Source organism: Gymnoscopelus braueri, assembly GCF_963280865.1.
Source record: "Gymnoscopelus braueri genome assembly, chromosome: 2".
Classification (NCBI taxonomy): Eukaryota; Metazoa; Chordata; class Actinopteri; order Myctophiformes; family Myctophidae; genus Gymnoscopelus; species Gymnoscopelus braueri.
The window spans coordinates 23,245,383-23,260,382 of NC_137604.1; the positions used below are offsets into that span (position 1 = coordinate 23,245,383).

At 40.8% G+C, this 15,000-nt stretch overlaps 2 protein-coding genes across 4 annotated transcripts in view; one reads left to right on the forward strand and one right to left on the reverse strand.

Annotated features, from left to right (window-relative positions):
* LOC308099776 (synaptogyrin-1-like) overlaps positions 1 to 6,870 on the reverse strand; it is a gene marked incomplete at its 3' end in the record, with an annotated part of 32,949 nt that extends 26,079 nt beyond the window's left edge. For both annotated transcript variants that reach the window (XM_080448564.1, XM_080448565.1), the window contains exon 1: positions 6,311 to 6,870. In XM_080448564.1, the coding sequence (XP_080304690.1) occupies positions 6,311 to 6,412 (102 nt within the window). In that variant the 5' untranslated portion in view covers positions 6,413 to 6,870. The remainder of the gene's footprint in view (positions 1 to 6,310) is intronic.
* Positions 6,871 to 8,774: 1,904 nt separating this feature from the next.
* The window catches only part of ift27 (intraflagellar transport 27 homolog (Chlamydomonas)), an 18,192-nt gene continuing 11,966 nt past the window's right edge, over positions 8,775 to 15,000 (forward strand). For both annotated transcript variants that reach the window (XR_013934478.1, XM_080450285.1), the window contains exons 1-2: positions 8,775 to 8,909; positions 12,037 to 12,116. Coding sequence is in view for 1 of the 2 variants with exons in the window: in XM_080450285.1 (XP_080306411.1) it covers positions 8,876 to 8,909; positions 12,037 to 12,116 (114 nt within the window). In the remaining variant the exon portion in view is untranslated. The remainder of the gene's footprint in view (positions 8,910 to 12,036; positions 12,117 to 15,000) is intronic.

Below are 15,000 nucleotides of genomic sequence, written 5' to 3' on the forward strand. Positions count from 1 at the left end.
TGTGTGTGTGTGTGTGTGTGTGTGTGTGTGTGTGTGTGTGTGTGTGTGTGTGTGTGTGTGTGTGTGTGTGTGTGTGTGTGTGTGTGTGTGTGTGTGTGTGTGTGTGTGTGTGTGTGTGTGTGTCAGTATTTGTTTGGCAAGAAGATGAAAGAATGCAGTGCATTATTTGTGTGTATGCTAATCTAACTCTTCAAAGTAACCTGTAACTAAAGCTGTCAAATAATTGTAGTGGAGTAAAAAGTCTCTGAGATGTTAGCGGAGTAGAAGTATAAAGTATAAAGTATTGAAAAATGTACATACTCAAGTAAATTACAAGCACCTCAAAATTGTTCTTAAGTAGGCTACGGTAAATGTTATGTTGTGTGTGTGTGTGTGTGTGTGTGTGTGTGTGCGTGCGTGCGTGCGTGCGTGCGTGCGTGCGTGCGTGCGTGCGTGCGTGCGTGCGTGCGTGCGTGCGTGCGTGCGTGCGTGCGTGCGTGCGTGCGTGCGTGCGTGCGTGCGTGCGTGCGTGCGTGCGTGCGTGCGTGCGTGCGTGCGTGCGTGCGTGACTGTGTGTGCATGCCTGCGTGTGTGTATGTCATCAGTATTGAGTGCACATTGAAATATTAAAATACTATGCTAACGCCTCGCGATGCAACACGTTGTGAGCTTGTAGATCTGCTATTTTCACCATAATTGAAGTAGGTGAGTCAGTGGTTAAGTAAGTGGTAAGTGAGTAAGTGGTTAATGCAGTACTTTTTGCCTTCCTAGAAATTTAGTGGATTCAAAAGTACAATACTTGTCTTTGAAACGTAGTGGAGCGATCCAAATATAGTATCTAAAAATACTCAAGTCAAGTACAGATAATCAAATAATTTACGTAGGCAAAGTAGAAAGTACTCAAGTAACTTTACTTGGTTACTGTCCAGGGCAGGCTGGCGGTAGAGTATGGACTTAACCTGGCAGACAATGATGTAACACAAAATGATATAGTCTCTGTTGGGTGGAAACCTCATTATGTCCAAAACTGCTACTTTTCAGGATTCAAATTCAAAAACAGTAGTATGATCATGCAGGGCATTCATTTACAAATATGGAGATAAGAGGTTTCTGCCCGACAGCAACGATATGTTGTGACTAAGGAAGAGTACTGTACCTGATAGCTAATGTGGAAACAGCTCTGTCCTCTGGGATCCATTATTATTATCTCCGCCAGGCCGGATTGGCCAGAGGCAAGGGTTTACTTTTGCCCCTGTGTGTTTGTTTGTGTGTGTGTGTGTGTGTGTGTGTGTGTGTGTGTGTGTGTGTGTGTGTGTGTGTGTGTGTGTGTGTGTGTGTGTGTGTGTGTGTGTGTGTGTGTGTGTGTGTGTGTGTGTGTGTGTGTGTGTGTGTGTGTGTGTGTGTGTCGTGTATGTGTGTGTGTGTGTGTGTGTGTGTGTGTGTGTGTGTGTGTGTGTGTGCGTGTGTGTGTGTCTGTGTGTCTGTAAATCTGAAGCTAATCTCAGAAACTATTTGATCAATCAGTGCCAAACTTCTCTTGCAGGCTGAACCGTAGGTCATACAATAAAATAAAATAAATACTCTGGATTTCTTGGACCATGACACAGTTTTCCATATAGGCCATGCTCATTTTATATTTATGGATTCAAGTGTCAAGTGAGTCAAGTGATAAATATGTATCATACAGATTCTTGATATTCCATATAAGCTATAATTGACTACCAAACTATGTCAAAGCCTATCCTATATTAAAATTGCGATGTGAGTGTGACAAACCGGATGCCACGTATGTGTGGGCGTCACAAACATGTCAAATTGATTTGATTGGCCAAGAGGAGGTCACAATCTTGACATCCGTATTTGATTAGCTAAGCTTCAAGTGACACAGTGCTCTCATCAGCGCTACTTGATTTTCAGGCCACAAAATCGCCTGAAAATCTAGTTTTACAAAATAAGGTCAGAAATCCTGAACTCGTCTGCCAATCAACCCCAAATTTGAATCACATATTGAGGGGCCTCTACACAACACAGTGCCCAAAGCGATTTTACTTAGACCCATAGAGAGCCCCACAAATGACACAAATGTTAATATTTGTTGCAGAAATATTATTATTTATTTATTTTACCAATCTTCACCAAATTATGTACACGTGGTATTGAGAGTCATGTGACAATGAGGTCAAACAGCTTTTTGATTCTATACAATTCCATACAATTTGGTCCCCACATGATTTTTTCTTTTTGGGGGGGGGGTCCCCAGATGACAGTGAAGTGACAATTTAAGGACTTTTAAGACCTTTTTAATACCTACTGTACCAAAAAAAAAGAAAGAAAAAAAACAAAAACATTACTGCATCAACAGTAATCAACAAAAACTGGTCAAACATTGGCCAAATTGTCAAATAATATAAGAAAGAGGCAACATCTTTGAAAATAGCAGATCGTAGATCGGCTATTTATTTTTCCCCTGCAATATTTATCTGTGGAACCGAGTCAAACAAAATATAATGCCTCAACTCCTACAATTCAAAGTGCTTGTCAGGGTGGGGGGTCCCCAGTTCAAATACGATTATTTTGGGGGGGGGGGGTCACAGCCTGAAAAAGGTTGTAGTAGAAACGCTATATCCCCACTGCAGCTTCTCTGGGTCCTACAGTTGTTGTTCTGTCTCTATGTAACTCTTCCTCTCTGTTTATCTAGCTAGCTAGCTAATGAGCTTCCCCTCCTCTCTCTCTCCACTGTGTCTGTCACCTCTCCATGTCTTCACACCCTGCCTGCCATGCATGCATCATCATCACAAAACACAGCAGCCTGACTCCCTGAGGCCACTAAAGCCTCAGTTATATAAATACTCTGTTGTCCCACGCTGGTGTCGCTTGTAGTCAACTTAGGAGCCGATCTACCATGTCCCAACACACGCATTATTTTCAATTTAATAGAAAAACTGAGAAGAGAGAGAGAGAGATACTGTGTGCTCATGATTATGATCTCACCTCCAATGTGTTCCTGTTGATAACATCACATCTCTCACTGTGGCCAGTTTGTTGGCCGCCACAAAAGGACGTGACAGGACATTTTTTTTGTTCTGTGCTTGCCTGTGGGTGTGTATTTGTGTGTGGCAGTACTCTGATCTTTTACTTAAAGAAGCACTATGTAACTTTTTCTGTAAAATGTAATTTTGTCCAATCTGTATGGTAGAGTATGTTAATACGATATAACTTAAAGGTCGGGTAAGTAATTTTCTTTGGTTAAAAGAAGTGTTAAATAGCTCTATATTCTGATAGTACTCATTGCTATAGAGTGTTTGTTCAGTAAAAGGAGCCTCCTTGTCTCTCCAGCTCTTTATAAAACATAAAAGCATTTTCGTTTCAGTTTCAGTTTCATTTCCAATTTTATCCAATCAGGATAGAGAACTCAATCAGGATATAGATTAAACAAGTGCAATTGGAAGTGATGACACTAAGAAATGAGCAGGCAAATTTGGAACTGGAACACTATAAAAATGAAGCTTAAAAAAGGTTACTTTCTCCTGATTGGCTGAGATTTTGACACCTACCTGAAAAGGTATTTTCTGTTTATTAAAGAGCTGGAGAGACATGGAGACTCCTGTTACTGAACACACACTCTTTAGCAATGTTTACAATCAGAATATAGTGCTTTAACCTTTTAACAAAATACTTTTTGTTTTAACCCAAAAATATCACTTACCCTACCTTTAATTGGGGTGGTTGTATTTTGTCTCCCTGCTCTTCTATTGAGACATGTAGATCGTGTCAAAGGTCATGTCTCACCTAGACACGGGATCTGACACAGATTTTGACCTGATGGTCAAGATTACATTTATCCCCTGAGCAAGTAGGCAGGCTCTATTAGCTCATTGTTAAAAAATATCAAGATTTGCGCAGGTAACCAGGTTCAAATCCGGGGTAGAATAGGAAAGTTACATAGTGCAGCTTTAAGTAAAAGTAGCATTAGGCCTGTATTCATAATTTTACTTGAGTAAAAGTACAAAGGTATTGGAATCAAAATATATTTAAAGTAAAATTACTCAAAATCTTTCAACAAATATGTTGTAGATATTGTAAATGGCCTATTTTTAAATAACCTAAATATAAAATAGGGCTTAATTGGTTAATGTATGTTTTGTAAAAAATTATCTAAATCTACAAAGTAACTAGTAACTAAAGCTGCACTTACTGTAGTGGAGTAAGAGGTACAATATTTGCCTCTGAGATTTAGTGGAGTAGAAGTATCAAAAGTATCAAACAATTGAACTTAAGTAACTTAACTTAAAGGGATACTTCACTTTCGGGCCGGGGAAACATTTAAAAAAAATATTAAAAATAAATGAAAAAAGTTATGGAAAATTCATGGCCCCCTCACGCATTAGTAGGACACTCTAATGCGTGAGGGGGCCATGAATTTTCCATAACTTTTTTCATTTATTTTTAATATTTTTTTTAAATGTCTCCCCGGCCCTAAAGTGAAGTATCCCTTTAAGTAAAAACACCCCAAAATTGTACTTAAGTACAGTAGTTGAGTAAATGTTCTTTGCCACTTTCCACCACTTGTGTGTGTGGGTGGGGAGAGTGTGAAACAGTGAAAGTATAGTGTTTTACTTTCTTCACATAAGCATTCTTCAGCCAGCTCAAAGGAGGCATCAAAACAAAACAAGGCTCCAAACATCCCAAAACGAACTAGTAAGGCTACTTCTTGGCCTCGATCACAAAACCCATCTAACCCCTGCTCATTTTGCTAGGATTGGATGGCTTAGGGTTGAGGACAGAGTACAGCAACTTACAATGGGCCTGGTCTTCAAGATACACCACAACATTGGTATCCCCCTGTATTTGTCAAAATACTTCCAAAAAGTTACTGAAGTCCACGATCATAACACCAGAGGCAGCTCCACGAATCATTTTCAACCCAGATTTGGCTAAACAAAGGGAATGAACTAGTTCTCATGCTATTCAACAAAAATGTGGAATGCCCTACCAAAAGGAGTGTAAAACCCTACTCACTTTCAAAACTGCCCTAAAGATACACCTTCAGGAGGCTGCAATTCGAAAATGGCCCCTGTCTAAGTCTTAACCTACCCGGGCTACCCCCCCCAACCCCCCCTCCCCGTTTTTTTTTCTACTCTTGTACATAGCCTATTTTTCACTCTTCATACCAGTAACCTGTAAGCTGATTGTATGATGTTCTGTATAGTAGTGTGTATATCTGTCTGTCTCTTATATGTTATCATGATTTGTGTGCATGGGGATCTCATCTTGAACAAGCTCAGTGCTTAATGAGTCTTCCAGTTTAGTAGACCTTGTATTGTGAATTTGTACTTCCATGTACTGTTGTTCTCATGTCTTACTAAATAAAGTACATCAATCAATCAAACGTTTCAGGGTTATCATACTCGATATGATAATCATACAATAATGAACTGCTGTCTAGTCAAGTTTACATCTCTTTGCAAACTAAGTCACAAAACAACATATTTGTGTAACTTTACAGATATCCTCATATCTGCACCCATTGCTTTGTAAGACCACATTTCCTCCTTGACAGAGGGTGTGTCTTGTCTCCTTTCTTAGTCCCTATACACATGCATCAACCTTGTCTCCTTGCACTATCCTTGAAAATGTCCTTTACTATGCACTGCAGTATGTACATATATATATAAATATATATAAATATATATATGTGTGTGTGTGTGTGTGTGTGTGTGTGTGTGTGTGTGTGTGTGTGTGTGTGTGTGTGTGTGTGTGTGTGTGTGTACACTGTGTACACAAATGTACACAAATGAGAAACAGGTGGAATCTTGAACAATATTAACCCAGAGCCCAACTCTTAACACTTACTATTGGTGCAATGGGCCTTTACAAAATATCTGAATCCTTCCAATATAAAGACAGAGCCTGTTGGAGCAGCATGGCACTATATGGAAACAATAATAATAATAAGAAAAAAACATAACAACAATAATAATATCTCAAATGTATACAGCACTCTTCTAAGCAGGCTACCCAAAGACGCTTTTATGTTTATTATGTTTGGGGGAACATAATAGCCTAATAATAAACAACACACACATATTATAGCTCTGGAGGTGTGTAGGCAAGGCAACAGGAAAGCCTCTCAATGTCAAATACACCACAACAAGGAGTATAGCCCCCCCCCCCCCCCCCCCATGCCACTGAGGAGAGTGGCATTGAGGGGGGGGGGGACATCGTGACGGATGCTCGTCCACGTCGTGAGGGGGGCGGGGGGATGGGGGGGATGGGGTTCTCTCTGGTTATGAAATCAAAACGTATGCTAGTAGTATTGCTTGCTACTCACCCAAGACACTATGCGGAGGACGGTGTGCGGCTGCTGGAAGAACGTGACGGGGTCGAACGCCCCTCCGGCCTTCCCTGCTCCGTATGCCTGCATCCCCTCCATGGTGGTGCTGCTGGTGGTGGTCCTACAGTTAGGCTACTATAGCACCTCTCTACCTCTCTCTACCTCCTCTCTCTCCCCGGTCCGGTCCGTTCCCCAGCGCGAGCTCACTCACCGCTTCAAAGGCGACACCACCACGGCGCGTGTGTGTCAGTGTCAGTGTGTGAGTGAGAGAGTGTGCGTGCGTGCGCGTGCGTGTGTATGTGCGTGTGGGAGGCACGAGACGCAGACAATCCCTGATAAGCTGCCGCGCTGTGCGCGTGTCTCCCTCTCTCTCTCTCGCACTGCCGATAGGCTGTCCTTTTAAACCGTTAGATGTCTCTCGTCCTCTCTCTCTCTCTCTCTCTCTCTCTCTCTCTCTCTCTCTCTCTCTCTCCACCGATATTTACAATCAATGTAGCCTATGTGGCAAATGGCCCGTGTTCGCTCTCTCTCTACCTCTCTCTCTCTCTCTTCCTCTCTCTCCCCCCTCTCTCTGTCTCCCCCTCTCTCTCTCTCTCTCTCTCTCTCTCTCTCTCTCTCTCTCTCTTACTCTCTCTCTCTCTCTCTCTCTGAAGGATGAAGAACACAAGAGAGAGAGAGAGAGAGAGAGAGAGAGAGAGAGAGAGAGAGAGAGGAGGGGCAGAGCGTGGTGATCGCATGAGCGCGCTTTCTGCCCCTGTCAACTCAAGTCTCTCCCCGGTGTAGAAATTGTGTCCGTGGCCGTAAAAGCCTCATTTATCATGCTCCGTCGCTGCCGAAAATAGCAGACCTACAAGCTCTCAAGGCGTCGCGGACGCGACGCCTTGAGAGCTTGTAGGTCTGCTATTTTCGGCGCGCCACACCGTGGTGAATGGGGCTTTAGCTGTACTTTTTACCCCCTCTTGACATCACGAGGGTTGCGCGCTTTTGCGCACAGGACGCACACAGGACCTCCAAGTCACGCGCTGCTCCTTTTGCCAGGGGCATTAACAGGGAGGAAAATGGCAACAAAATAATAATAATAAACACAGGAAACAAATAGCTTAACAAACTAAAAGACGAATTAATACAAGGTCACAATATGACCTAATGCGCAATAAATTTAAAGCGGTCTAATCTAATTCTGTCAACTACTGTAATGCAGGGGTTGGGTTCTCAACCTTTTCAGGCTGTGAGTGTGACCCCCCAAAATATTTGAACTGGGGACCCCCCATTTTGTTTGACTCAGTTCCACAGATAAATATCGTGAAAATAGCCGATCTACAAGCTTGTAGATGATAGATCGGCTATTTTCAGAATGTTTTGCCTCTTTCTTATATTATTTGACAATTTGGCCAATGTTTTATAGTATAGTTTGTTGATTTTGATATAGTAAGGATCTTTTTCTTTTCTTTCTTCCTTCTTTTCTTTTTTTGAGGTATTAAAAATGTCTTAAAAGTCCTCAAATTGTCACTTCACTGTCATCTAGCTGAGAACCCCCCCCCAAAATCCCCCCCCTGGGGGTCCCGACCCACAGGTTGAAAACCACTGCTGTAATAAATGAGGGGGCCAGCCACCGCAGTCAATCAAATGGACACATGTGCAAGAACAATAAACTAAACAAAAGATGGTCGGCTAATATTGTCCAAAACCAGCACATTTCAGGCAACATTACTTTCATGAACTCATTTCATGAAGATCAGAGAAGGGGTTTTTGCATATTATCGACCATCTGCGCCCTCCAGCGGTGGTCTTTGGCTATTGCCTCGTATATTATGCGTCACTTTTCTGCGTCGTTATTACATCCACGGCCATTGGTTACAGCCGGCCAATCAAAGTCCACGTGACTCTTTGTACGCGCCCGCTGATTGGACCAATGGGGCTAGCTCCTTGGCCGGTTGCTAGCAGTGTTGCCATGTCCCTTTTTTATAAGCGAGTTTGGGCTTTTTCTGTAAAGTCGCTTGTAAATATTGGTAGTTGCGGGTTGCGGTTTTTTGGGCTTGTTTCTAAAGTGTAGTTGCTTATTTGGGCGTGTTTCCTAATGTTGTTTAAACCAGTCGTTCTCAAACATTTTCATGTTCCCCTCTATGTTCCCCAAGGACTGCTAAATTAATACGTGTTTGTCCGCGGACGCGGACATCTGAACATGTTTTGAGCCAGGGACCCCCCCATACAAGATTTTTGTTGTAAATCTTTCAACAACAAAAAATACCACATTTGTTCACATTTTCTTCCAAGATGTGTTTTAATATAGCAGATCTACAAGCTCATTACGCGTCGACTATTTTCAAATAGCCGATGCATAGACGTATAAAGTGCTCATGTTGTGGACCAAGTTGGGCTTGTTTTCCTAGACCTGTTTGCTTGTTTCTCTCTCAAAACCTGGCAACACTGGTTGCTAGGAAACGCGTCGTGTCCATTGTTGCCGAGGCGTACGGAAGAAAGCAGTGAACACTTATAAACAAACAACACACTAAGGATTATTCCAGATTTACATAATAACCTAGTGGAAGGTTCTCCTCTGACATGGTGAAGCTGAGAGCCAGGTGTCTGCTTGTCGGTAGGCTGTGATTCATAACTGCATCCCACACACCAATGCGGTTGTTGTTTTTCTGATGTCTCCACATGCAGTTGCTATCTATCACTATCACAGTAAGCAGTGCTGGAAGAAGTACTCACATTTATTACTAGTAAAAGTGTCAATACTGCAACGTAAAAATACTGTGTTACAAGTGAAAGTCCGGAATTCAAAATACTTGAAGTACCAAAAGTAGAAAGTACTCATCATGCAGAATGTCCCATTTCACAAGTTTTCAAATAAATGAAATGTATAAAAAAATATGTATATGTATTTTGAAAATAGCAGATCTAAGCTCTCAATGTGCTGCATTGTGCTGTGAGCTTGTAGATAGGCTATTTTCAAATGTTTCAAATATTGAAGTGGCGTAAAAGTACAATATTTGCCTCTGATAGTAAAAATACCTCAAAATTGTACTTAAGTAGCCTACAGTACTTGAGTACTTAGTTACTTGAGTACTTAGTTACACGACTTGCAATAGGTTAACAATATCAAGTTAAGAAGTTAACAAAGAGTCAACCAAAGAACACGTTTTTTTGTATAGGATTTCCTCTCTAGTCAGTAAGAAAACTCTGAGGATTCTAACAGGGTCCCTCATCCAAGGTCACTTGGATTATGCATGCACCTCATGGTACCACAACACCACAAAGGCCTTAGAAACAAGGCTCCAGAAATCCCCAAACAAACTGTTAAGGCCAATCCTTGGCCTTTCATCTACAACATATCTAACCCCTGCTCACTTTGCTTGGGTCGGATGGCTCAGGGTAGAGGACAGAGTACAGCAACTTGCAATGGGCCTTGATAGCTTTATTTTTCCTAGTAAATACCGGTCCATATCTATCGGTCAGATAATAATTAATTACATCAATAAACGGAGGAAGGAAACGTGTTATAATAGTATTTGGGTTTATTCCAGAGAAGAGATCTTACAAGCGTTGGACATGTATAGTTCCAATCCAGATCTATTCTTCTGACGTTAAAACAGAGATACCGAGTAATTATACACATAGCATGGGATAACGCCTTTCGTCATCACGTCAGCCGTAAGTTATGGCTGGAATGGCTCAGTTTCCTGGGCAACCAAGGTTGGGGTATCGAGGTTAACCTGCTATCTAATATTGTTGACATACCAGAAGGAGCCCATCAGACCAAAACACTGTTGCAGGCTGCCAGAGAGGCACTGACACTTTTAACCATATTAACACATACAAATGGAAAATGGTACACTTTAGATCCATTAGAAAATGGTACAAAATCATACCTATCAGGCCTGGTCTACACCATAATGTTAAGATACCCATGTACCTGTCAAAGTACTTCAAAAACACAAATGAAGTCCACAATCACAACACCAGAGGTAGCTCCACTGATCATGTCTAACCCAGATTTAGCACAAAAGGGGTTGAATTCATTCTCCTGCTATGCAACAAAAATGTGGAATGCCCTACCAAAAGCAGCGAAAGACAGTAAAACCCTACTCTCCGTCAAAACCTTCCTAAAAGAGTACCTTCAGGTGGCTGCAATTCAAAACTGGCCGTTGTAAAACTCATAACTTAACCCTCCCCCCTTTTTTTTTTCCTCAAGCTTTTTACTGTACATCTTTTAGTTTTTCTTATTTTTCAATTTGTAAACTGTTTGTATGATGTTCTGCATGCATAATAGTGTATATCTGTCTGTCATTTAATGTCACTATGAATTGAGTACATGGGGACCCCATTTGAAACAAGCCATTAGGCTTTCATGTGCTTTTCAATCCTATTTAGTTGACCTTGTATTTAAACTGTACTTTCATGTGCTTTTTTTCCTGCAAATTTCTAAATAAAGTATTCAATCAATCAATCAATCAATCAAGCTCTTTCCATCCAGTGATAAGCAGTGTGCCCCTGACTATAGATTTATCACAGAGTGCACACGATTCACAGTAATGTTCTCCTCCTATTTTTGAAAGTATTGATTGTCAATCAATCAGATTGATTGAATACTTTATTAACAGTTTGCAAAAAGTACAGTGGTACGATTATACAATGGTGCAAAAACTAAAAAGATAACACAAAAAGCCCTAAGGGCTTTGTTTCCATTGTGGTCCTGTAATCAATCTCTGGGTTTGATGTTAAATGTAATCAACACATAATATGTGTTGATTACATTTAACATCAAACCCAGAGATGGTTAATTTATTAGACAAATCCTGCTATTAAGTTTGAGTTTTATACCAGGCAGCAATCATAATTTTGTCCCTACTGCTATGTTGAAACTCGTGGGAGAATAAGTAAATAGCCTGCAAATCACAACCATACACAAACATGCCCACGCATTATTATAAAGTAATTTGTAACTTACACTGGATCAGGGTAGGCAACCTTAGTCACGGGTGCCAACATTGGCACAGGGGAGGGTGATCAGTGGGCTGGCACACTGGCACAAGTGTGAGAGAGAAGTTTTTTCTTTTTAAATTAAATATATAAAAAAAGGTTTAGTCAGTTAAATTAAGTCCCCCTCACATCTGTATGCAAATTACACCCTGCACATAATTCTACATTCATTCAAACTCCTATAACTCTGACTGGGGAGGGAGGAAATATTTCTAAAGAAGAAAAAAATAAAGGTTATGTATATGGACAATCAAAATCAGTTGGAAATATTACATTTTGATGTGTTTCATAATTAACCCATTAAAACGGGGAAAGCATCTGTGTCATTTTAGATTTTAGCTATAATGTGTATATATAGCACGTTGGTTGGCTATTCAAAAATAGCAGGTCTACAAGCTCATAGCGCTGAGCTTGTAGACCTGCTATTTTCGAAAAATCTTTGAATATATATATACATATCTTTTAAAGCAAACATTTTTAACTCAAATCTTTGCTTCTGGGGGTACTTGACATGAAAACGTTTGAGCACCGCTGATATAGTAACAAAACTGTTCGGATTTAGAAGACATTGTTTAGAATCGGCCTCAGCAATGGGTTAAACTTCATGTTGATATGGCTCACTGACTATCAAGAAAATGAAAACATGACACTTCATGTCAAAAAGGTTGCCGACCCCACTAAACCTTTCTTTCTTTCTCTCTCTCTGTGTGTGTGTGTGTGTGTGTGTGTGTGCGTAGGGGATGCTGCAGTGGGGAAAAGTGCTCTGGCTCAGATGTTCTGCAGTGACGGTGCACACTTCCAGAAGAACTACAGCATGGTGAGAATGTAAACACCAGGGCATCGTCCGTACACTGGACTCACACATTAGACTCAGCCATTCCCCACCTGTGGGTCGGGGGCCAACTGGTGGGCTGTGGGGATATTGCAAGTGGCCCCCCTAATAATTGGCAAATAATATAAGATAAAACCCTCCCCCCAAAAAACTATGTAAAAATGGATTTATTTTGTCTCCATTGTCAGATAAATAGGAACTTAAAGTACACTATGTTAGTTCCACTGATCCAAGCCGGAACACAGTCGATCATTAACCCTTTAAGACCTGGAATCTGTGTCATTTTTTGATTTGAGCTAAAAAAAGCATTATTTTACACTTGGGCTATTCAAAAATAGCAGACATACAAGCTCATAGCGCGGCACCGAGTGCCGCGCTACGAGCTTGTAGATCTGCTATTTTTGAAATGTTTTGAAAATGTGTGCAAATCTGTGAATATATATATATATTCTTTGAAAGGAAACATTTTTAACTCAAATCTTCGCTTCTGGGGGGGTCCCTGGAACCAAATATTTTGAGACGGGAGGTCCGTGGCCAAATACATATAATATTGTTGGTCCTTGACAATTATGATAAAGTTTGAAAACCACTGATATAGCAACATACGTTCTTTAGAAAACTGTTGGGATTTAGTAGACAATTGTAGAATCGGCTTCAGGTCTTAATGGGTTAAAATAAACATTGCTCTGAAGATGCACGCGGCCCACCCATCTGACCACTTAACACACACACACAGCAGCCAAGTGGTCAGATGGCTGGGTGGGCCGTAAACGCTTTCGTAATTTTCCAATTTTTAGACCAGGGCTCCCTGGAACAACATTTTATTTTGATGGGGGTCCACGGCCAAATACATGATCTAAAAATGTTTTCTAAATCCTAACAGTATGTTGCTATATCAGTGGCTTTTCCATGTCAAGGACCCCCAAAATGTATTTGGCCGCGGACCCCCATCTCAAAACATGTTGTTCCAGGGACCCCCCCAGAAGCACAGATCGGAGTAAAAAATTTTCCCTTTAAAACATATAGATATATTCAAAGATTTGCACACATTTTCCACAATCTTTAAAAAAAAAAAAGAATTTGCAGATCTACAAGGTTATGAGCTTGTATATCTACTATTTTTGAATAGCCAAAGAAATCTTAAAATGACACAGATGCGTTCCCGGTCTAAATGGATTAACAGAGGACTCAAATTATAGTTGAAATCAAATCAACTGTGCTCACATGACTGGTTATCTGAATGATTATGTCTACTTTTGTTTCACGAGTTAATGTATTGGGTTTTATGATGTTAATTATTACTAGTATATATATATATATATTATTTTTTGGGCGGTGTAGCCTCCCCTATAAGTGGGGTTGGGACACCTCATTAGTACACCATTCGCTGTACTGTGATTGGCTCATAATTAGTACACCCCTAGCATTAGTACACCCCTAGCTGTACTGTGATTGGCTGACTCTATTCAGCACTCTGATTGGCTAGCGAGACACATGATGAAATCAACAACCTATAAATAGGACTATGCACTTAAAAAAAAAAACGTTTTTAAAAAAAAAACTTTTTTTTTTTTTATACTTGACTGGGTTTTAGACTAGTGCAGGGGTAGGCAACCTTTATTATCAAAAGAGCAATTTTTGGCCCTAAAGATGATTAAAAATCTGTCTCGAGCGGCTTTTCTTGTGTGCTTTTTCTGGTGTTTCAATATAACTTTTTTTTTTATTGTTTGCTAATTTCTCAAAGCAGATCAAGTATACCAGTAAGCCAGCAACGTTGGTGGTGAAAGCAAACAAACCAAGCATTAATAAATTCTTTATTTTCCTTCAATGATTAGTTTCTTATTTTTATCTGGTGTATGGGCGTTCTACGACCATACACCAGACTTTACTTTAATAACTTAACTTTATGCCTAAAGTAAAAAAAAAAACAGAAAGAAAACCTCTTATTCCTTTGCATACTTCTTTGCCCAAGCAACTGGGAGCCACGGCAGAGGGCCCAAGAGCCACATGCGGCTCTAGAGCAGCAGGTTGCCTACCCCTGGACTAGTGTTATTCTATTTTAGAAAAGCCTCCCGTGGACAGGTGTTGAAAGCTAGCACTCGTGCTATATACACTTTAATAATAACACTGGGATTGTAATGTCCATGTCAAATAAATAAACATAAGGTTCGCCAATTGAACCAGCAAACTTTGATACAACTTGAGGCACTTGGAGTATGGAGTTTGAGGTCTTATCGGCAAAAATAGCCAATCTAAAAGCTCACAATTTGAGCTTGCAGATCTGCCATTTTTGGCAAACAGATTTGGTGTAGAGGGTAAAAAAGGAGTGTGCCAAGGATAGACCCCTGGGGGACACCGGTCAGTAAAGTATAGGGTTTAAGTGGTTAAATATTCAGATATGTGTATCTATATCATGCATTCCTTTTCTATCATGCGTTGTCCTGCCAAGAACGCATACAAGAATAAACACATTTCACATTAGCTATATTACACAAATACCTGTCAGTACTGTAGTTTGGTAAATAACAATAGAGCGACATTATCAAACGTGTGAAATTCAAGTATATACTGTATATACATGTAAAGTTTTGTCCATTTCTCAAGGACCGCATCCTACAGCAGAGCATACTGATACCAATGCTGATGCAGAGAGTGCTAAATCTTCATCACTATGCATCCAAGAGCCATGACATTAACCTCACGCACGCACGCACGCACGCACGCACGCACGCACGCACGCACGCACGCACGCACACGCACACGCACACGCACACGCCACACACACACACACACACACACACACGACACATGACACGGGGTCATGGCTCCTCAATGATCCATTCTGTCAATGTTGCTATTGATTGAATGT